At 37.7% G+C, this 20,634-nt stretch overlaps 6 protein-coding genes across 8 annotated transcripts; 1 reads left to right on the forward strand and 5 right to left on the reverse strand.

Annotated features, from left to right (window-relative positions):
- Nucleotides 1–2,757: 2,757 nt before the first annotated feature.
- LOC145697188 (uncharacterized) lies at nucleotides 2,758–3,766 on the forward strand. Its single transcript, XM_081774355.1, has 5 exons — nucleotides 2,758–2,847; nucleotides 2,895–3,082; nucleotides 3,124–3,318; nucleotides 3,402–3,521; nucleotides 3,567–3,766. The coding sequence occupies exons 1-5, from the start codon at nucleotides 2,813–2,815 to the stop codon at nucleotides 3,710–3,712; spliced, it is 684 nt and encodes a 227-aa protein (XP_081630481.1). The 5' UTR covers nucleotides 2,758–2,812; the 3' UTR covers nucleotides 3,713–3,766.
- LOC145697177 (guanine deaminase-like) lies at nucleotides 3,715–5,172 on the reverse strand. The gene is made up of 7 exons (XM_081774346.1): nucleotides 4,893–5,172; nucleotides 4,747–4,832; nucleotides 4,491–4,706; nucleotides 4,382–4,454; nucleotides 4,190–4,339; nucleotides 3,882–4,151; nucleotides 3,715–3,838 (listed from the first exon to the last, which is right to left on the reverse strand). The coding sequence occupies exons 1-7, from the start codon at nucleotides 5,122–5,124 to the stop codon at nucleotides 3,750–3,752; spliced, it is 1,116 nt and encodes a 371-aa protein (XP_081630472.1). The 5' UTR covers nucleotides 5,125–5,172; the 3' UTR covers nucleotides 3,715–3,749.
- An 837-nt stretch (nucleotides 5,173–6,009) lies between these two features.
- LOC145711336 (uncharacterized) lies at nucleotides 6,010–6,984 on the reverse strand. 2 transcript variants are annotated; one of them, XM_081789054.1, is made up of 5 exons: nucleotides 6,965–6,984; nucleotides 6,710–6,922; nucleotides 6,492–6,665; nucleotides 6,393–6,450; nucleotides 6,010–6,206 (listed from the first exon to the last, which is right to left on the reverse strand). In XM_081789054.1, the coding sequence occupies exons 2-5, from the start codon at nucleotides 6,767–6,769 to the stop codon at nucleotides 6,091–6,093; spliced, it is 408 nt and encodes a 135-aa protein (XP_081645180.1). In that variant the 5' UTR covers nucleotides 6,770–6,922; nucleotides 6,965–6,984; the 3' UTR covers nucleotides 6,010–6,090. The 2 variants fall into 2 exon arrangements, with proteins under 2 accessions (XP_081645180.1, XP_081645181.1); XM_081789055.1 differs by lacking the exon at nucleotides 6,965–6,984 and having other exon boundaries at nucleotides 6,710–6,946.
- Nucleotides 6,985–7,118: 134 nt separating this feature from the next.
- On the reverse strand, nucleotides 7,119–7,769 carry LOC145704392 (uncharacterized). The gene is made up of 4 exons (XM_081781843.1): nucleotides 7,754–7,769; nucleotides 7,631–7,710; nucleotides 7,503–7,558; nucleotides 7,119–7,461 (listed from the first exon to the last, which is right to left on the reverse strand). The coding sequence occupies exons 1-4, from the start codon at nucleotides 7,767–7,769 to the stop codon at nucleotides 7,251–7,253; spliced, it is 363 nt and encodes a 120-aa protein (XP_081637969.1). The 3' UTR covers nucleotides 7,119–7,250.
- Nucleotides 7,770–12,093: 4,324 nt separating this feature from the next.
- LOC145712172 (kunitz-type serine protease inhibitor bitisilin-3-like) lies at nucleotides 12,094–14,627 on the reverse strand. 2 transcript variants are annotated; one of them, XM_081789869.1, is made up of 4 exons: nucleotides 13,667–14,626; nucleotides 12,553–13,627; nucleotides 12,242–12,349; nucleotides 12,094–12,200 (listed from the first exon to the last, which is right to left on the reverse strand). In XM_081789869.1, exons 2-4 carry the CDS (start codon nucleotides 12,782–12,784, stop codon nucleotides 12,163–12,165), a joined length of 378 nt encoding a protein of 125 aa, XP_081645995.1. In that variant the 5' UTR covers nucleotides 12,785–13,627; nucleotides 13,667–14,626; the 3' UTR covers nucleotides 12,094–12,162. The 2 variants fall into 2 exon arrangements, with proteins under 2 accessions (XP_081645995.1, XP_081645987.1); XM_081789861.1 differs by lacking the exons at nucleotides 12,094–12,200; nucleotides 12,242–12,349 and having other exon boundaries at nucleotides 12,795–13,627; nucleotides 13,667–14,627.
- A 2,615-nt stretch (nucleotides 14,628–17,242) lies between these two features.
- On the reverse strand, nucleotides 17,243–18,017 carry LOC145704403 (uncharacterized). Its single transcript, XM_081781853.1, has 3 exons — nucleotides 17,827–18,017; nucleotides 17,614–17,788; nucleotides 17,243–17,354 (listed from the first exon to the last, which is right to left on the reverse strand). The coding sequence occupies exons 1-3, from the start codon at nucleotides 17,900–17,902 to the stop codon at nucleotides 17,243–17,245; spliced, it is 363 nt and encodes a 120-aa protein (XP_081637979.1). The 5' UTR covers nucleotides 17,903–18,017.
- Nucleotides 18,018–20,634: the final 2,617 nt, after the last annotated feature.

Consider the following 20,634-nt stretch of genomic DNA (forward strand, 5'->3'; position numbering starts at 1 on the left):
AATTTCTGTTTTCTCAGAAATCGTGAGAATTTCCCCGAAAATCAAAAATCACCGAACTGAAAAAAGAGGATAATAAAAGGGCAAGCGCGCGAAAATCGTAAATAACGAGAATTGAGTGAGGTTGATCATTTCTATTTGCGATCATCTTAAAAGGAGAAGCTTCACTTTCCCAGCTCAAGGGGCGATCCATCAGAGTGTTGAGTGAGAAAAGGCAAAAAGACTTATTTGAACACTTCAAACGAAAAAGGGAAAATCAATCATAAACTCATCTCTCATTACAAACTCGGACACTTCTTTTGAAAAAGTGACCATATGCAAGATCGAGTTTGGGACTCATCATGGCCGTCTCTTTTGACGGTGAATTTTTAATTGAGCATAATTGCGAGTATTTTAAAAAGCTCGAACTTTGCAGAAAAAAATGATAAAATTATGAAAGTGAAAAAAGTGAAGAAAACGAAAGTTGTTCCGTTTCAAAAGTGCTCAACTCCAGTCGAAAATGATATTCGAGCCGGAAATTTGGAAAAATCAACGATTTCAAGTGCCTCGAGAATTTCTAGCTTTCCTTCATGGAGCTCATTTTCTTCCAGGTGAGCTTTTTTGGGTTAGCGTTAGGTTTAAAGTTAGGGTTAGGGTTAGGGTTGTCCCAAAAAAATTGAGGGAGGTATCTGAGATACGGTATCTCAGATACTGTATCTCAAACCGACAAAAAATTTCGAAAAATTTTGCATAGAAATCTTCAACCAATCAGAAGCCTGGATTCGCCTTATCGGCCAATCAGCAGCCAAATAATCGCCCACGCAAAATTAATCAAAATTTTTTGTCAGTCCCTAACGCCACCCCGAAAACTGGCCAATGGCCATCTCTTAAGGAGGTAGTCCTCGCTTTTTGCGATTTCGGCGCTTTTTGAACAGCGCTCACACAAAGTTGGGCTTATAAAGGAGGATGAAAACTTCTGTTTTAGAAACGTCTATCCTAGGTCTAGAGTTGCCAATCCACAAAAGAAAATTATATTTATCTAGCTAGAGAGCAATTTATTAAGATATCTCTGCCGAAATCGTCATTTTGACCAATTTTTGAACACGCGTAGAACCATCAAAATACAATCGCAAATTCGAGCCCTATTTATTTTTAGAAAGTTTATACGCTGGTCTAAAGTTGCCATATAATAAAATTAAGAAATTCAAAAAAATTTTTATGTAATACGATCGATCAAACCATGAGTCTCGAAAACTTGAAAAAAATGAGTTTTTGAAAAAAGGTTTATCTTATATTACCTTCACACCAGAGAGATTATTTATCATTTTCATACTCTTGAGAATTTCTCGTTTTTAAAATTTTTCATCAAAATCTCACTTTTCATTTGCGATTTTGGGGGCTTTTCTCTGACATTTGAAAAAACTGACCAACACAAAAATTGTAACTTTTCTTACGAGCATTCAGAATCTGGAAAGAAAATTTGAAAATTCCGATTTTCTCAAAAGCGAGGACTACCCCCTTAAAGGGTTAGGGTTAAAATTAGGTTATGAATCATAACTTATGATAAAGATTTCAGTGTTGGCAACTCCTCTTTAAAATTTCTCAGCAGCATCAGAAAATACTTGGACGAAAAATACGCCCCTGGAAGTTGACCGAAAAATGCATCACCTGTTTTCCTTCGCGCTTTTATCTGAGTAATAAATAACAAAGTTGAGATTTATGCTCCCTAATGCGTGTCATCAGGCTCTGTAAATCCTGATTAACGCCAATAGCATCCGCGTTACAAAAAAGTTCCTTCTTCAAAAGAGAGGATGAATTCTACTGAAGCAAATGCGTTTTTTCACGGTTTCGAGAGGGATTTATGCTATTGTTCTGGAGACTCAAACATAGAAAATGATCAAGAATATTCAAAATTGTCTTTTTTATGCTTTTATTTATCATTGAACAAGACATTCCCGCTGGATACAAAATTGTGCTCGTCGAAATTGGGCGCCAATTTCTATAGAATAAGAGTGTTTAAGGACCCCCCGTCAACAATTTTCGAAAAATCTATTTTCGGAATTTCAGAATTTTGACCCCGGAAATGGATTTTTCAGGTCAAAAAACGATTTTGAGGCTTCATTTTTTGGGGGTCTATCTTGACTCTAACACCTTCAAAATCGCGTTTGAAAATCGGACTTTTTGACGAAAAATGACGAAAAAGACCCAATTTTGCTATAATATGATATTTTTATTGGTTAAAAAAGTTCTCCGAACAAGTTTTTATGATAAATTGAACTTCCAGGAACACTAAGAAGCCAAAATATGGCTTTTTTGAAATTTTCGATTTTTGAGGAAAATTGTTGACGGGGGGTCCTTAAATTTGAAAAATCAGAAGCATCCGAAAATTTCTATCATTATTTTCTTCAAGCTTGTTGGTTTTCCTTGCCATCGCCGGAGTCTTTTACATGCTGCATCCTTATACAACTCCTGAAAACTGCAATGCCTGCAAGACGATGATGATTTACAGAATGACCGGTAAACGACCTCAAGTGAAGCAAAATATTCTTCAACGAAGGAAATCAAATTTTGAAATTTAAAAAATTCATTCTGAACTTCTGAAATAAAACGAAATAGCAAAATTTGATCGTTTTTTCTATTGAAACTTCCCATATTATATGCCAAGGAGATAAATATAGATATTTCATCAGCATTTCAATCATCGATTTGTTTCGCCCTGGGCCAGGGAAATTGTGGGAGGAGACAGCCGGGTAAGCTCTGATCAAAAGTCCATTGCCAAAGTGTCAAAATTTTCTGCTCAGAAAAAAAAAACAGAGAGAAAAATGAAAAATTGAAGATGACGGAAAACATGGATTTCATGCTGCTTTCAATGTAAAAAATGAATCAATTCGTTGAATCCGCGAAACTTTTGTTTTCAGGCTTTTAAAATGCAAGAAAATTGGAAACAAGGAAGAATTAAAGAAAAAATTTAACGAAAGTAAAGCGAAAATTGAAATTGCGCAAACAAAGCGACCGGAAAAACGAGATCGGAGAGAAATTCTTGAAAATGGTCACATGATCTCTTCTTCCAGGAATTTTCTTTCTTCCAAAAGAGCTTATGTTAATGGTATCAGCTCTTTTATTCAACATAATCTGTAACATCTTTAGATTATCTGCCGCGAATTTCCTCGACACCAAAACGCATCCGAACTTCACGAACAACTGACAGAAGCAACAGTTATTCGTTACCAGAGCCGATTCTTGAGATCAGCGAAATTCGTCCTCCGACTTTTGACTCCCGAATTTCTCCGGTTCAAGAAGCAAACAATGATTTCAAGCCGCCCGTTTTTGAAGCTCCAAAAGGTAGGGGGCTAGTTCAGTCAAAGGGAGTTAGAAACAAGTCTCAAACGGGAGCCTGTGTTTTGTAACTGAGCATTTCTCTCTAGAAATCACCACAGAAGCAGCAGAAACTCAAACTTGTTCATCTCTTAATCATTCATCAACACAGACTGACGAGCTGAACGACATCGTATTTGAACGAACAATTTCAGAAAACTCTACATCAGGTCATTTTTCTTTCTTATTTTTCCTTTCTCATCGTTGTTTTCTAGATGCTTCAACATCAACCTGGTTCCAAATGATCGAACTCACCCAACCAGTTCCGCCAGAAATGGAAGAAATAGAAGCAAGAGATGCGTCAACGCAAACTGAAATCAACGAAGAAAATACGAGAAAATCTTTTTTTGGACTCTTTTGAGATCGAAGTGAATACTTTATTAAAATAAAAAGGAGAATTAGGAAGAGAAAACTTCCTTGCCTCGAACAAAGACATTTTTGATTGATCTTGGATCAGCACAGTGGATGAATCTCTCCAACAGCTCATCTAGAAATAATGAAGTCAAAAGACACTAAACAAGACTTTTTACCTGGGCTGTCATTTTCCAAAAACGCAGTCTCCAAACTCGCCCCAACATCAGCAATAACAGCGTCAAATTCTTTTCCGACTTCGAGTGATCCAACTTGATCGTCGATTTTGAGAGCTTTGGCGCCGTTTAGTGTTCCAAAGATAAAGGCTTTCTTGAAGTTCAGGTACGAAGTTGTTTGCTTGTTCTTGATCGTGTTGATTTTCGAGGAAAGCTCAGCATATCGCATCGCATCGACCATTGAAGCAGATGTTCCGCCGGAAACATCGGTGCCTAGAAAATGCTCAACCCATTCAGTGTGAGGTTTTTACCCAAAGCAATATTGACATTTGCATCATCTGCGACCTTGTGGTCCAAGACACCACTCATCAAGGCAAAATTCGAATCTGGGCAATGAACGATCGAAGCTCCTTTTTCACTCATCTTCTTTCTCTCAGCATCTGTCAGGTAAATACTGTGGGCTACAGGGAGATAAGATGATAGTGTTAGAAAACTTTTCTTACCAAGAAGACATCGATCAGAAACAAGGCCGTACTTGTCGTAGACATCAAGGTATCCATCGTTCGGAAAAAGTTCCTAAAAATTTGAATACTGGAAAGCCGAAAAAATCACCTTCATCAACTGAATTTCGCCTTCATTCTCCGAAATATGCGTTTGAATCGCCATATTTTCCTCCTTCGCCATCTTGCCCAAGCTTTCCATCAGAGATGGCGAGCAAGAAACGGCAAATCTCGGCGTTATGATTGGCTCGACCAACGAATTTCCCAACCCACGTATTTCTCGAGCGGCCCAGGCGGTATCCACAACCGACTCAGCTGTTTTCTCCAACTAAAGGAAAGGTTTTTTTTGAAAGACCAAAAGTTATTACGTAATAAGTCGCGAGGGGATTACTGTCGATATTGCATTTTCCGACGTATGCTCGCTGGCCTTGCTCGGAACATTGAATCGCCAGGGCTTTTGATTGGCCAAAAATGAAATTTCAACCATCCGGTAAACGGAAATTTCGCCCAATTCCTAAAGCATCATCCTTATAAATCGTCCCAAAATAGCAAGCCGTTGTCGTTCCGCGAGAAAGAGTCGATCGAACCACAGCAGCGTTCATCTTTTCCGAAAAATTCTTGTCCGCGAATTTCGACTCGAGAGGAAAAGTATATGTGGTCAACCAGTCGAGGAGGGGGAGATCTTGATGCGCGCCGATGTTGCCGAATTGCGGGGCGTGAAGATGGGCATCGATAAAACCCGGCATCAGAAGAGAATATGGACCGAGCTTTTTGACGGTTTTTTTTGGAGTTAGGGTTATGCTAAGGATTTATGCAATTCGTGAGCGATAAAACTGATTCCTTGATGATTTCACCATCGTATCTCGCGACGATTTCATCCTTGTTTCCAGAGGCGTTTATGATTCCATGAGAGTCTTTTCAGAGGTTTTTCCTTAGATTCTTGAGTCTTTGAAGAACTTGATTTTTAGGAGGATTATCACCCGGAACTTTTTTTCTAATAATTATTGAAAACCTTTTCCTACAACAACAGCCCAATCATTTTTCGTCAATTCTCCTGCCGGATCGGTTCCAACCACAATTTTCCCGACAAAAATTTTGTCTCCTTCGCTCGCCATGATTTTCTCTTTTGCAAAGTTTTCTCTTCCTACCGCAGCTTGAAATTTGCCTGTTTCCCGTAAAAGAGGCTTTGAGAAATTTTTATTCTCTCGAAGAATACTTTTATTTTCTTCGTATTTGATCCGGTTCGAGAGGGAAAGTGGCTTTTAGATGGATTTGAATTTGGTTTTGTTTTTTTATGTAATTTGTCGAATGGAGAATCGCTCATTTTATGGTACTCAAACATGTCAATAAAAATGTTTATTCAAGGCCAAATGTTCAAAAGTCGCCCCTTGCTGATCTTCCTCAAAACGAAAATTCTGACCCAGTTTCTTTGAAAAAACGCGCACATTTTCTCGAGTTTCCATTTCACGAAATTGAGGAAAAATCGATACGTTTTTTCGGGCGATGAAAACATGATCGTATCGCAGTGATCTTTTTTTGCATCTTATTTTTGAACACAAAAATTTCTCAAGCCAACTTTCGTGAATGAATTTCCGCAAATTTATTTGAAGTAAACTATTTATAAGTCGCAATATTTTATTATTTATTGAAACAGTTTTCTAGAAAATAAACTGGGGAAAAAATCAATGAATATTTTGATATCTTGCTGTCTTTCATATGGTGCCTTCGTATGTGTCAATCATCATCGCAACCTCGCAGTCACCAAATGAATACTTCCATCCGAAGGCGCAGAGAATAGATGCATTTACCCCGATGAATATCTCAAAAACTGAAAAAATAAAAAATTTTAAACTCATAATAAAAAATGGGAATTAACCAATTTTTCGATTTGCATTTCTGGATAACCAATAAGATTGCTGTATTTGGCCTACAGGCCAATAAAAACCATTTCCATAAAAATCAGATCCAAAAATTGGTTCTACCCAAAAAATGAGCATAATTCAAACAAGCTTACTGAAACCACATAGGAGGCCGGTTTCTCCAGTTAATATATTGCAGACCATAAGTAAAGTCTGAAATATGTCAGAAACAAAAATAATTAAGGCTGTTATACCGTTAAAGCAAGAGTAGCACAAATGAAAATTGTGACTCCGACGGAGTAATTAAGCATAATCGGTCGCCAGCAATATGTGAGTGAGCTGTAGCATGTTTTCAGTTTGTTGTATTTCCCAAAGAACACAGATGGCGTCACCACATCGAAATGGACATATTGAACGATTGAAGCTTTCTGTATGAAAATTATAGCAAATTACCACTTTAAGTGTTTTCTACCCGACTTGTGTCCAAGTCAGACTCGAACTCTCGGCCACAGGTATTTGGATGAGTATTCATTAATTTGATGAGGCGCTCAAGACCATTTTCTAGCGAAAATTTCAGATATTAAAGAATTCGCAACTGAGTCAGATTGAAACTAGATCTTGCCTTCAAATTATCGATTCGGATCTTCCGTCAAAGCAGTCTCATTTCCGAAAAGCGTCAAATTGCCTTAATAATTCATCCGTTTATTCGGAAAATTGAAAGGAAAACCTCTAAGCGGATCAGCAAAAGCTATTGAAAAAAATAATAAAATTCGCATTTTCGCGGGAGCGATTCCGTACCGACAGAATTAACCACTAGTATCAGAAAATATGATCTTATAAATTTGCGTTTTGTATTCAAAGTTATCTATTTAAATGTCACGCTTTCCTCAGACAGGAATTTCCTGAGAGAAAGTTTTCCGTTCGATTCATGAACTCAAAATGCAGCACAAAGACATTAAATATTCGAAAAATTAACTTTTGTCACTCATTTTCAAAAAAAAGTATATTTCATTTTATTGTGAGTTATTTTTTCTTTCAGTCGCAAAATATTCAATCTTCTTCGAGGAGGAGCAATCTGAGGAGAATGAGAATCTCCTTGGGTAATCAGGGATGAGCCAGTCATTTTCTGATCCAGTTTGCGTGTCTTTAAATGATTTTGTTGTTTGATTTTTGGATTGAGTCGGTTTACTAAGGCTTTCGAACATTGCGACCTTTTCGCAGACTCTTAAAAAGATTGGAAAATGAGATTCAAGGGATATTCATACGTCCATGAAGTAGGAGAGCTGCATTGTGGCTTCTGATTCTTATCGTTTAGAATTTGCTGTTGGAAGTTTGAAAAAAGATATTATTCTTAAAGTGCTTCATTTTTTTCTTTTTTTTTTTAAAACACGACCTGAACTCTTTCAATCATCAAAAAATCGTCTGTCTGGCATGGTCGAGAATAGAACTCTTTTGTGAATGCTTCTTCTTTTGCTAAAGAATAATTTCTCGATTAAGAATTTTAAAGGAAAAGTACCGATATTCTCGCCCATGAAAAAAAATGCTCTGTTTATTCAGCGACTCGCGGGAAAAATTGATAGAAACGTGGACAATAATCGCCGGGGATCGATTTTGCTGCACTGCGCGTAATAGCCACACTCTTTTCACTTGTTTTTCTTATTAGTCCTTATTTATAGCCAGCGATGAATATCGACGTTTCCATTTCAAAAAAATTATATAATATATCCATGCCATGTTTGCAAGATAAGTTTCTTTAAGGACCCCCCCGTCAACAATTTTCCCTAAAAAATCGAAAATTTCAAAAAAATCATATTTTGGTTTCTTAGTCCGCCTGGAAGTTTAATACATGATGAAAACTTGTTCGGAGCCCTTTTGACCAATAATAATCTAAAATTTAAGCAAAATTAGGTCGTTTTCGTCATTTTTCGGTTTTGTTATTATTTTCATAAATTTATCGTCTCTAGAATGGTCACATGATTGTCACGTGTTGTTTTTAAGGATGGGGGTATATAAACAAATGTTGACGGAAATCTCTTCATTATGAGACTTTCTCTCCTGGCGGTAACCAGTTGGCAGTGAAGAATAGTTCTGACAATTGAGAAATTTAAAGCGATTGTCAGCTATCTCCACTGTTCCCTGGAAATCAGCCCCACTCGACAGAGATTCGTGAAATTCTTCCTGTTCGTTATTATCTTGCTGTTATTGGGTGCAATAAAACTCATCTTCATCACATTTATAATAAAGAAAAGGTCAGTTTTACGACGGTTCTGCATTGAATCAAAAGCTAAATTAATCAATTGATTTCTTGTTTTGAAAGTATAAATTGGTAATTCGAAAATCTTATACTCACAAATTAGAGAAAGAGAATTATTAAAATGATTGGAGAGGATTATCAAATGGAACATTTCGACGAGAATTTTGAAGAAGAAGATTATTTGCTAGATGATGTTGACACAGATGTTGACACAATAGAAGATGACGAAGATAAGCAGAAGGATGAAAGACCAGTTTTAAAAGAAGACAAAGCAGAATGCAGGACTTTGGGGATGAAACATTTGACGCAAAATACTCGCAATCAAAAGTAGAGTGAACCCTAGTTGTTCCCCTTTTAAAATTGTTTTTAAGAATCTCTCAGCCACCTGAGCTGAGCAAAGATAAAATAGAAAAATGGCTGCCCGGTTTTATCTCGAAGTTAAAAAGGACAACTTCCAGGACGACGATTTGTCGATTGATTGAGTCGGTCATGAGGCAAGAACTCAAAGATGATTGGAATGCGTATTTGTGGGAAGTGTTCGGATTTAAGGGCAAAAAAGGCTACATTTTCCGTCCAGACAGAGAAGAAATTGAATCTTTCGAAATCACCGCTTACCAAAACCATCTTCTCTCGACAGAACCTCATCTCAGAAATATTTATATAAATAGATCTGATCTGAAAGAAGAGACTGGAGAATGGAGTCTTCATCCTGATCATGTACCAACAAAAATTTCTGAAGGAGGTGAAGCGCTCATTCTAACACAGAAATTTGGGAAGAAAGAGTATGCAGTTCGGGTTCAGGTTTTTGACCCCTATCTTTTCAGTGATTATTACGATCACAAATATGTTCATCATAAAATTCATTTAGCTTCAGGTATCATGCTTTCTTATATAAAAAAAAACTAAGATTTAAGGTTATATAAGAGCTATAGACCGAACATCTTCTTTTCCAGAAAAATCCGAAAATGAAAAACAGATTCCAATTCACGAAAATGTCGTGAAAAACTTTGTCAATATTGAGCTTTTTCATGGCTGTGACAAGTTAATGACGGATTGTATTGGCTGGATAACAATTATGGAAAAATGTGATAAAACTATTCGTCCTTTATTGAAAAAGAAAAACCGACTCGACTTGGAGCAAAGAAAAAAAATGGCTTTTGGTAGGCTTCGTGATTAAGGATCCCCCGTCAGCTCTTTCCTTCATAAAATGGAAATTTTAAAAAAAATACCATATTTTTCGTTCTTAATGCGTTCTCTGGTTAAATTTGCTTCAAAAACTTGCAAAGAGGAATTTTTGACCAAGAAAAAATCAATATTTTCGCCATAATTTGGGCAAATTCGTCAATTTTTGCGAAAAATCCAATTTTCAAACGCGATTTTGAGGTTGTTAGAGTCGAGATAGACTCCCAAAAAATTGTTTTTTGACCCGTAGAATCCATTTCCGGGGTCAAAACTTAAAAAATCCGAAATTTGATTTTTCGAAAAAAGCTGACGGGGGTCCTTAAGAACATTCTATAAAACATATTTTGTCATATAATAAGAATAGGGCTAGATTTTAAGCTGCATAAGTTCATTTAGAAATTTTAGAAATATGGAGTGGGCTTGATTATTTACGGTCGATTGGGATTGATCATTTTGATCGAAAATTGCAAAACTTCTTGCTTCTAAAAAAAGTGGTCAAAATATGTGACTTTGGACTTGTAAATGAACGAAGTGGACGAATCGGCTACCGCGAAATGGGTTATTCTAGGAGAGGTTCCAAGTTTAGGAATACCTACGCACTTGGTGATGTTCATTTGATGTATTTTATTTAATTTTGATTCTAGCCGCTGGATCACCAGCCTTTTCTTGTCAATGGCAGCTGACTCTTTCAGAAGGGAATGTTATCCAGCCATTTGCATATTTCCTGTTGGGCGAATGGAAAACCGCTTGGACTCTGCTATTTAAACCAATAGATCACAGCGAACGAAGAAAAATAGAAGAGAAGCTTAAGGTTAATTTAGATTTAAAAAAATTCATAAAAGAAAAGTTTTTTTTTTAGAAATTTGGATCGATGAATATAATTGATCTTGCAACAGATAAAAAACAGTGTAGGTGCCAATATTTTGTGAATTGTCAATTATACGAGAACTTCTATTCCGGGTTAAACGACATCATATGTCTTCAAGATTTAACATCTGATTATTGTTTGAATGATCCGAACCTCACCAAATCCTGCCACATGGCCGCTCTTAAACGAAATATGGCAGAATATAAAAGCTTCAATTTGACGATGAAAAACCTGTCTCGAAATATCCTCAATCAGAACTTCAGTAACCTCTGTGTCCCAATTTCAGTCACGACTCTTATTCGTCATGCGATGAAAAATGATCTTGGTTTTGTTGAGAAAAAGATAACTCATTCGTTCGAACAAATTCTAACTATAATCGTGATGCTTGTTTACCCAAGAAGCATGGCTGGTTTGAATCTTAACCCGAACAAGGAAGAAACTAAAAATCAACTCACTGCGATTGATGATCTTTTAACACGGATTTGCCGAAGAACATATTTGATGGATTCAGGTTGGGAAATTATCAGAATGCTCGGACCAGATAATCATCCAAGACCGGCGAAATCAAATTGCATATGCAAACGAGGTCGGTTTTACAGTCAAGCTTTATTTTCAATATCGTCTTTTAAGTTTATCTCAATGAGAATTTTAACTTTACCCGACCGGTTACCGCTACTGGCGTGATTCTAACTATTGATGGCGAAATTTTCACCAAATGACAATCGACAGAATTGAGAAGAACGCATACGTTCTTCAAAACTCGGATTTTAATGAGGAAAATCCTTTGAAATCAGTCAAGGGTTAAAGACTTTTTGATTCTAAGAGTACCGATGAAAATTTAATAACCTGATTCTCCGGAAATTTCGACAAGAAATGGCGGAACCAGTCAAAATTGAGAAAAGATAAACCCCTCAAAAGTTATCCGAATCAAAAAGACCAATCCTTATTACGATAACTACGATTTCGTTCGACAATATTATGACGACCTAACAAGAATTGCTCTATACGAAAACGATAACTTGAGATTAAAACTCGTGAACGAGCATTCATCTATCGGAAATATCATATTTCAAATATGGAAGTCAATACTTGGTATCTTATGCCGATGGCGTATACTCTTCATCTTGAGAAAGTTTAAATAAAAGAAAAATGTTTGTCTGTTTGTTTCTAATTGCAGTTGATTTATAAAAATTAGAAGGAACTTTTTAAAAGAAAAAATTATAACTTATAATTTATAAGAGAATGACTTTAAAGTCAATTCTAACGACAGAAACTAATTTTGCTTGTAGCCAAAGGAGATTTAAAGAATTGAAATGGATGTTAGGATTTTTGCTTCTCTAGAATGGTCATTTGATGGTTACGTATCGTCATTAGGGATTGGAGTTTTGGAACAATTATTGACGAAATTTTCTGCATTGTTTTTTTTTTCCTTCCTGGCAGTAACCAGTTGACAGTGAAGAATAGTTCTGGCAATTGAGAAATTGAAACCGATTGTCAGCTTACTCCACTGTTCCCTGGAAACTGACCCTTCTCATCGAAAAAGAAGATATTTTTGAGTTTGATTATCATTTTATTTTACAGAATAATACGGGTTCTAGAATCGATCGTTTTCTTTTCATCATCAGGGTCGCTTCTTCATACAAGCAGTTTTGCACTCGTCTTGAAAAAAGCTATCATCGAGTTTTTTCTAGAGTTTCTACCTTTTGTCGCGAAGGAATTGCAATTTCCGAGCTTGCAAAACTGGCACTCCGTCGAGAGGTAAATGTGGCACTTGCCGTCGCTTTTGTCAAAATAGAAGCGCGTCGCCACTAGAAATTATAAATGTTACTCGCTGCGGAGATAAGCTAAACTCAAACATTCCATTATCTTTTTCTAGCGCCAGAGCATGTCTATCTTTTCTTTTTGAACTTTAGGATTTCGAAATTAAACTCTTGCTAGCACAAAAATCGACCGAGCTCTTTACTGTCTAGCAGACAAAATGTCTCCTAGACAATTTTTGTTCAGAACTTACTGTTGGCGAATCCACAAGAAGATTTCGGCGGACTCTGGTCGCAAATATCCATCATTTTCGGCGCCAAATTGAGTCTTCTAGCGCTGCTGGGGACAAGAGCATTATCCTCGTCGTCATTTTTCATGCAGACTTTTGCGCACATCTGATAAGTGACAAATCGGTTATTGTTGCCTCCCGCTCCTCTCCAAAGAAATGACTCGCAATCGCCCGATTTTGAGTTAAAATACCACATGGCTGTTTTTCTTCAACGAATTTCAAAGAGAGCGAGATCAATTAAAAGACCTAACAAAAAAAGCTTCCTTTTGAAATTTTCCTGAGAATTTGAGCATATCCTTTGTCCATCGGCAAGTGGCAGGGATTTTCTTGTTCCAAAGTTCCAACTGGAACGGCATCGAACTGCATCATTTCCATTTCATTTGAGCCCCCGAAAGACGGTCTTTCAGAGGATGCATATTCAGAGAAAAAGACATATTCTCATCAATAATCCTGGAAATACCGGAGGCGGGAAAGACGGTATACGGTATACGCCTGGATTAGTGTTAACACATGTTGGACACATATTGACAAGGAACAAGTTGCATTATTATTAGGGGCACCCTCTCCTGTCCCCGACGAAATACGGCTGCATAATCGAATAGATACTGGCGAAGGGACTGAAGTGGTTATTTGGATTGATGCCTCCTGATGGACCCATTCTTTTTCCAGTTGAAAATTGAGATAGAAGAGACGATTAAGGGTTTTGACTTGTCTCTTTTCTCTATTTTAGCCGAAATGAAAAATTCAACTTGTCCTGTTTACTCCGCGCCATTCCAAAATCTCAAATCCACCGAAGCTGTTTTCGTTATTTGCTGCTTCCATGTCGTTTGTTGATTCTTCTGGCTCTAGAGCCTCATGGGACGCAGGAACATCAGTCGTTGAAATCAGCTCGGGTGTGCAGATGGAACGGCAATCGTCGCGGCGGGAGAACAGGTTCAGGTGGTCCTTGACAGCGAGGAGATCATCGAGTAAATCCGGGCACAGTCGGCGGAGAAAGACTGGCTTGCAGGCGCCTCTGCTTTTGTCGTACGAGAAAAATCTTGAAAAACGTTAATTGAGAAATGTAAAATAGACTCACTTCTTCGGCGTCCCGCAATTAACATGATCAAAATTGCAGCAGGTATGGAATCCATATGGATCCTTGAGCTTAATGCTTCCATCTGCCATGGTCACCGTTCTGATCTTCTCCTGCGCAATGAACCTCGACGAGCATTTCTCATGGCTCAAGTCGTTTAAATATTCGAGTACTTGTTGCTCCGGCGTTTGAAATCGAGCCCCGAAACGGTCGCCAAAGCCTGTTTTTAAGGGATGAAATGGAAAATGGAACATTCAAGTGCTGAGATGTTCATTCAAAAGTGGCAATTAAATTTGAGACAACATGAGACGCGGCTGATTTAAACTTATTTATTCATTCATTTTTCGGTACCTTGCGGTGGAAGGTAATTTCCTTTTTGAATTTTCTTTATCTTTTTTTCTTTAATCTTCTTTTTTTTATTTTAAAGTCATTTTCATCCATCTTTTTTTTGGAAAAAAAAAACAAAAATTAGGGTTAGGGTTTGGGCTAGAGTTAGGCCCAAAAGAGACGATTTTTTGGTTGGGGTAAGGGTTAGAGTTAGGCCCAAAAGAGACGTTTTTTGATTAGGGTTAGGGTTAGACGGCTTGACTTAGGGTTGGTTCGAAAAGAAACAGACTGTTTTCATTTATAACATATGATATGTAGATAGATCGGTAAAGATGCTCAAGCAAATAAAGAAATCTCTCCTTATTGAATAGATGATGTAAAATTAAACCTGCGTTTCCCTCTCCTCCAATCTTATCTTATCCATCTCATCCCGCTTCCCGAAGCCTTGGACGGCGGCGATACATCCAATTCCAATTATTTTCTTATCAATCATCTTATTCCTCTTTTCTCTCTTTTCTTCCTCGGTTGATCTCTTTTTTCTGCTTGTTTTCTGTTTCTTAGGCTTTAACAATTTTTTCTTCTTTTTTCAAAAATGAATGTTTCTTTTCAGAAAGCCCGGTGGTGGTTAGTAGCGCTCCCCTAGCGCTAAAAAATATTATGCTGATAAAGCGCAGCGGGGCATCACGCGAACATCGCGAAGGCGCCACCATTCTTTCCATTTTTTACGAAAGTTTAGTTCTTGCTTCGAGTCTATGACTCATCTTGCCCAGATCTATTACCTCGCTTATTGCATACAGTGTTGTACAAGAAACAACAGTCAAGAAACTACGTGTAACTACAGACAACTCAGCAACTTGGTTTTTCAAGAAGCGCCCCTGATATCTTTAATTTCTAATAAGAGTGATTGCTTTACATGAGTCTTGTATTTTTAATATTTTACCTCTTCAAGTGAAGTATTGAAAGAAAAACTTAAAAGAGCTCCGTTGATGGGTTTAATTTTAATTTCAACAAGACAAATTTAGAATAAAATTTAGAATAAAAATAGAAGAAATTTTTTTCGGGAGCGTGTATCAAATTTTTGGACATTTTTGAGAAAATTGTGCGACAAAAAATGTCCAAAAATTCCATAATTAACTGTATCAATTTTTCGCTAAGAAATAAATATAAGAATTATCTTTGAACATCTTGGCATGAATATTGAAAAATGCCGGTTACAATCATGGTCTTTGTTGACTAAAATTTAAACAAATCAAAGCCTTATTTTTAAAGCTTAGGGCAAGGATTATCTGAACCTGTGTAAAAACCTGAGTCAGGGTCAGGCTCTCAGAGAGCATTTTTAAACCCTGACTCAGGGTACTACAAAGTGAGGGTTTGGATCTTGATAACCTGCGAAAAACCCTGAGTCAGGGTCCAGAAAAAGCTTCTTTTGAAACTCTGACTCAGGTTTATTCGCAGGTTTTTGAAATTCAACCCTAACCCAAACTTTGTAGAAGCCTAAGTCAATGTTAAAATTATGCTCTTTGAAAGCCTGACCCTTATCAAAGCCCTGACTCAGGTTTCTACGCAGATGGACGAGCCAAGGATGTGGTCTGCTCTTGAACTTGACCTCTTTCTTTTTTAAAGACCAATAATTTATTAACTCAATAGTGGTACTATCAAATCAGGATAGATATTCTTTTTTCTCTATTGAAAGATGCGGTAACCTAAGAGAGATAGTCGCATCAGATGATCTCATGAGCTTAGTCCGCGATTCATATTCTAACCAGAATCAGTAAGAACGCCTTAGAGACGTCTTAAGGTCGTGACTCTCTCAAAAGCATATTTCTTATTTCTAATTCAAACTTGCGTCAATTTTGGTTGTTTATATTTTTTTAATGCCAATATGTTTCGTTTTGTCTGAAGAAAATTATGTCACGTGTGAATGCAGTGCTAAGGGTAGGAACGTTAAACGGCGCCCGAAAATGCGCTGCTACAAGTGGGTCGCCTCGTTAGAGCCTCACGTGTATTTTCAAAGCTAGAAACAGCAGCACTAGAATTATGAAAACGATGACGTCAATTTAGAAAAAGCGCGACTTGGCAGCGCGCCAGTTTTTCAGAAGATTGACAAGGCTGACCCTTATCTACCGCAGAATAATAATCAGCTCGAAAAGAAACGGTCACGAAAGTTCTAGCAGCGTTTGAAAAAATGATGAATCATCTTTTTAATAAGAATGAAGAGACACTTATAGAACATGCTGTAAAACCTGTGTTGAAAACCTGAGTCAGGCTCTTAAAATTTTATGCAAGCTAAAATACACCCTGACTCAGGTTTTAAACGCAGGTTTTCTAGCCAAAATTACAGTTATGTCTTAACTGAAATCTCTGTTCGAAAACCTGTGTTGAAAACCTGAGTCAGGCTCTGAAAATTTAATTCAAGCTAAATCAGACCCTGCCTCAGGTTTTTAACTTCGGATTTTTTGAGCCAAGATAACAGTAAAGACATCACTGTATAATTTCCCAAATCAAACAAGCAAACTATCCATTCCAAAAAAGCGAAAAAGAATCCAAGCGCCAGCTGAGGGCGCCGCGCTCAGAAATTATAAAAAAGGAAAAGAACCGCTTTCAATACAAAATCCAAGTTCTCATTTCCTTTTTAGATATTGAAAGACTGTATTTGAGTATGCTGAGATACCTCTTTGCGATCTTTGCTATTGCTTCAGCGATAAGTCCAAAATTTTTTGAGTAAGTAGATGTTTTTTAGTGACTTTTTATCGTAAGAGATACCCTTAAGATAACGGATTTTATGATATATAAGGAGATTACCAATTTTTTTACCGTTTATTTTACGGAGTGAGACCCTTATTTTTGTTATTTTCTAGTCTTAAGGCTGTCGACATCGATTTGGTTAAGGTTTGACCCTAACCCGAAATCGATGTTGACAGAACTTGACACCCTTAACCGCTTTTTAATAGCAGCGAGCACCCTATTTTTTTTTCTTTCTTGTCATATATTTTCCCGATAATCATAAAGGGAAAATATCAAAAAAGATACCCTTGAGAAAAAACGCTGTCGTGATTTTTATGAATTCTTGATTTCAGTTCGCTCCAGCTGCAGAATATTGCGATCCCGAGCGACGTGGAATACAAAGCATTAGAATCAAAAATGCTCAACCAATTACTCAACTCAAATTTCAAAGGATTCGACAAACTCGGCTAAAAGGCCCTATTTTTCGTTATAAAACTCAAAAATAAAAATCTTTCATGAAAAGTTTTTTTATTTATTTGTGTTTGATTTGCAGAGATAATTGGATGAAGGGAGAATTTTTTGACCGCAGATTTCGTTGACGATCATTTTGACGGTTTTCTGGACTTTGTTGTATTCCCTCCTAAAAAGTGTAGGTTATGCTTAGAGGCTCCAGTTAAGGGGAGTTGTCAGGACCCGACAAAAAATTTCGACAAATTTTCCGTGGAAATTTCAACCCATCAGAAGCCTGGATACGGCTAACCGGCCCATCAGAAGGCCACGCAAAATTTGTCGAAATTTTTTGTCGGTTCCTGAGTCAGGAATCCTGACAGCTCCTAGTGAAGGGCGAAAAGTGAGGGTGTGACAGTTTCCCCTGACTCTTCATGAATAATGAAGCTCACCTTCTTGGAGATCTGTCAATTCCAGGTTCGCCTTTGAACCCCCTCGGACCCGGCTCTCCCGGTTCGCCTCGCTTCCCATTTTCTCCATAGTCTCCCGGGTCGCCTTGTCGCCCAGGTGGCCCTTGTCGCCCCGGACGGCCTTTGGAACCCTTGTAGCCGATCATTCCCGTTTCACCTGAACTCATCTCAATCATGAAAAATCTGCGGCTTTACCAGGATCTCCAACAGGACCTCGCAAGCCAGGATCACCCCTGGAACCCTTTTCGCCTTTGAATAAAATCGCTGGCATTAAATTTCAAGCCGTTTTTTTTTCATTGAAATCAAGGAAGACTTTGACGCTCGAAATTCCATTCCTGGATCCTGAAAATCTGCTGATACAAAGAAAATAAGAAGAAGAAAAATTGTTTTTATCATAATTTGTCTCTTTTTTAATTTTGTCTCAGGTGAGAATTCTTGAGTGCAAAAGATCAAAGGTCATCATGTTCAGAAAGTTTTCTTGAATAGGATTATCTTTCATACCCGGCTCATACCCGACTGAATAGACTTATTAGTCGAAAAGTCGAAAACCTGGAAAACTATATGAATTTAGTCGAAAAAGTCGAAAATAAGTCGAAAAGTCGAAAGAAAAGTCAAAAAGTCGAAAGCAAGATAGCGATTCTTTCGACTAGATTTTCGACTTTTTCGACTAAATTTTCGACTTTTTCGACTAGATTTTTCGACTTTCTCAGCAACATTGCTTTCGATTTTTTCGACTAGTCGGCAATGTCGCTGACTAATAGGGTCAAGTCGAGTCGAGTCGAGTCGACTTATTTCCACAAGCAATCAAGTCGAGTCGAGCTAGTCTTTTCGGCTAAGATTCGACTAGACTTCGACTTTAGTCGAAACTCGACTAGTCGATTTAGAACCCTGTACCCGGGGTCAGGTTTTCAACACAGGTTTCTTGATTCTGTACTCATTTCTTTTTGACTCGTGTTCAATTATTCAATATTCTCAAAGTCATTATTCATTTTCTTTTTGATTTTATTAAATGTCAATGCTGCATTTTGGAATTCATTGCCGGCATTGATCATGGTCAAGCATTCGAATTGAACTTCAAACCTTCCGGAACGAAAAAAATGGAAATAAACCGTCACAGAGATATAACTTGCTTTTTCTTTCTTTTTTGTTGGCTTTTTCTTATTGTGTTGCATTTCGGGACTTCTGATGAAACTCAGGATTACTTCCAAAAAGCAGAATCCCAGTACAGTACAAATTCTTCAACAAGCGATGATGATTATCAAGAGTCAAAAGCTGAAAAGGGCAATGAAAAAAGAAGAGTCGTTGTTGGAATTTTAGCGTAAGAATATTTTCTTAAGGGGGGGGGGTCGACGAGAATCGGGATTTCCTTGACCAAAAATGCAGGAGAACGTGATTAGATAGGAAAAATCTGATTCAATTGGTGAATAGAAAAGGGTTGAAAAAATCTATCGGCGAGAAGTTGAAAAAAATTTTGCCAGATAAAGTCGGTCAAAAATATTGTCAAAGTAGGGCCATTTTCGCGAAAACCAAAAATGGTCAATTTTTTTACATTTTTGTTCATTTCATCCCCTAAATCTAATTTTTATCAAATGATTTTAGGCTCAATAGAGCCTCAAAAATGAGATTAAGGGGTGAAATTGAGAAAATTCTGAAAAAATGACCATTTTTGGTGCATTTTCGCGAAAATGGCCCTGCTTTGACGGGATTTTTGACCAATTTTTTTCTGGCCAAAATTTTTTTTTAGTTTTCGCCGCCTGATTTTGACAACCCTTTTCTATCCACGAGTAAAATCAGATTTTGCCTATCTAATCAGGTTTTCCCGCATTTTTCGTCACGGAAATCCCGATTCTCGTCGACCCCCCCCCCTACTTAATATAATTAAATTATATTTAAGAACATTCGAAAATTATGAAAGAAGAGAAGCTCAGCGAGAAACTTGGCTTTTATCATCAGAAATCGAGCATAAATACATCATCGACAGCTGGACCCCTGAGTGGCGTGCCGAAAATGAAATCTTCGGAGACATCGTTTCTATCAATGCGAGCTTCAGCGGGTATTCGAAGGGATTCGGAGAAAAAATGTACCACTGGTTTCAATATGTCGCTACTAATTATCCGGAAGGAACGATTGTGGGAAAAACAGACGATGATTTTTATGGTTGTTCGAATCTCTATCAAACAGTAATGGGTAGAAATTAATCATTTCCGAAAATGATCCGATAATACGTAGAAGAAATTTCCATACCCAACTGAAGTCCTGGATAAATACAGCCCTCGAATGTATTTTGGCTGGTGGCATCCTGACTCCGACATCCAAAAACCAAGTTTGCAGAGTCGCCCTGATCTGGGCTCGGCAACCTGTGCAGAGTTGCAAATTTTGGTTTATTTTTGCCGAGCTGAGCTGACCTGGTTGAAAAATTCTCGTAGCTGAGCTGAGCTGAGCTGGCCTATTTCGCAGCTAAATGAGCTGAGCTGATCTGAGCTGCCCTTTTTCAGAGGTCATTGAGCTGAGCTGAGCTGAGCAGAGCCTGATTAGAGCTGAGCTGAGCTTAGCTGAGCTGAGCAGAACTGATTATGTTCGAAAATTATTGAGCTGAGCTGAGCTGAGCTGAGTGATACTTGTCTAAGCTGAGCTGAGCTGAGCAGATCAGATCATTTTGGAAAATCACTGAGCTGAGCTGAACTCAGCCAGCTCAGCTCACTCAGCTCAACAAATTTGCAACTCTGAACCTGTGTACAAAACCTGAGTCAGGTTTTAAATTGCTTTTATGAAAACCAAAATAGCAGTTTTTTAAATAACGCAGTCGCCAAGTTCCATTAAAAAAAACCCCGTGCGGCTCTTTATCTTAGCGATTTGAAAACTGACTCAGCTTTACAAAACAGGTTTCCAAGCCCAGGCCCTGATGCCGAATTCGTCCTTATAAGTTGGGATCTCATGACGGAAATTCTTCAAAAGCCTCGGCTCGGCAACCTGAGTAGAAAAACTGAGTCAGGTTTTGATTTT

The sequence above is a fragment of the Oikopleura dioica genome, chromosome 1 (assembly GCF_907165135.1).
Source record: "Oikopleura dioica chromosome 1, OKI2018_I68_1.0, whole genome shotgun sequence".
NCBI lineage: Eukaryota > Metazoa > Chordata > Appendicularia > Copelata > Oikopleuridae > Oikopleura > Oikopleura dioica.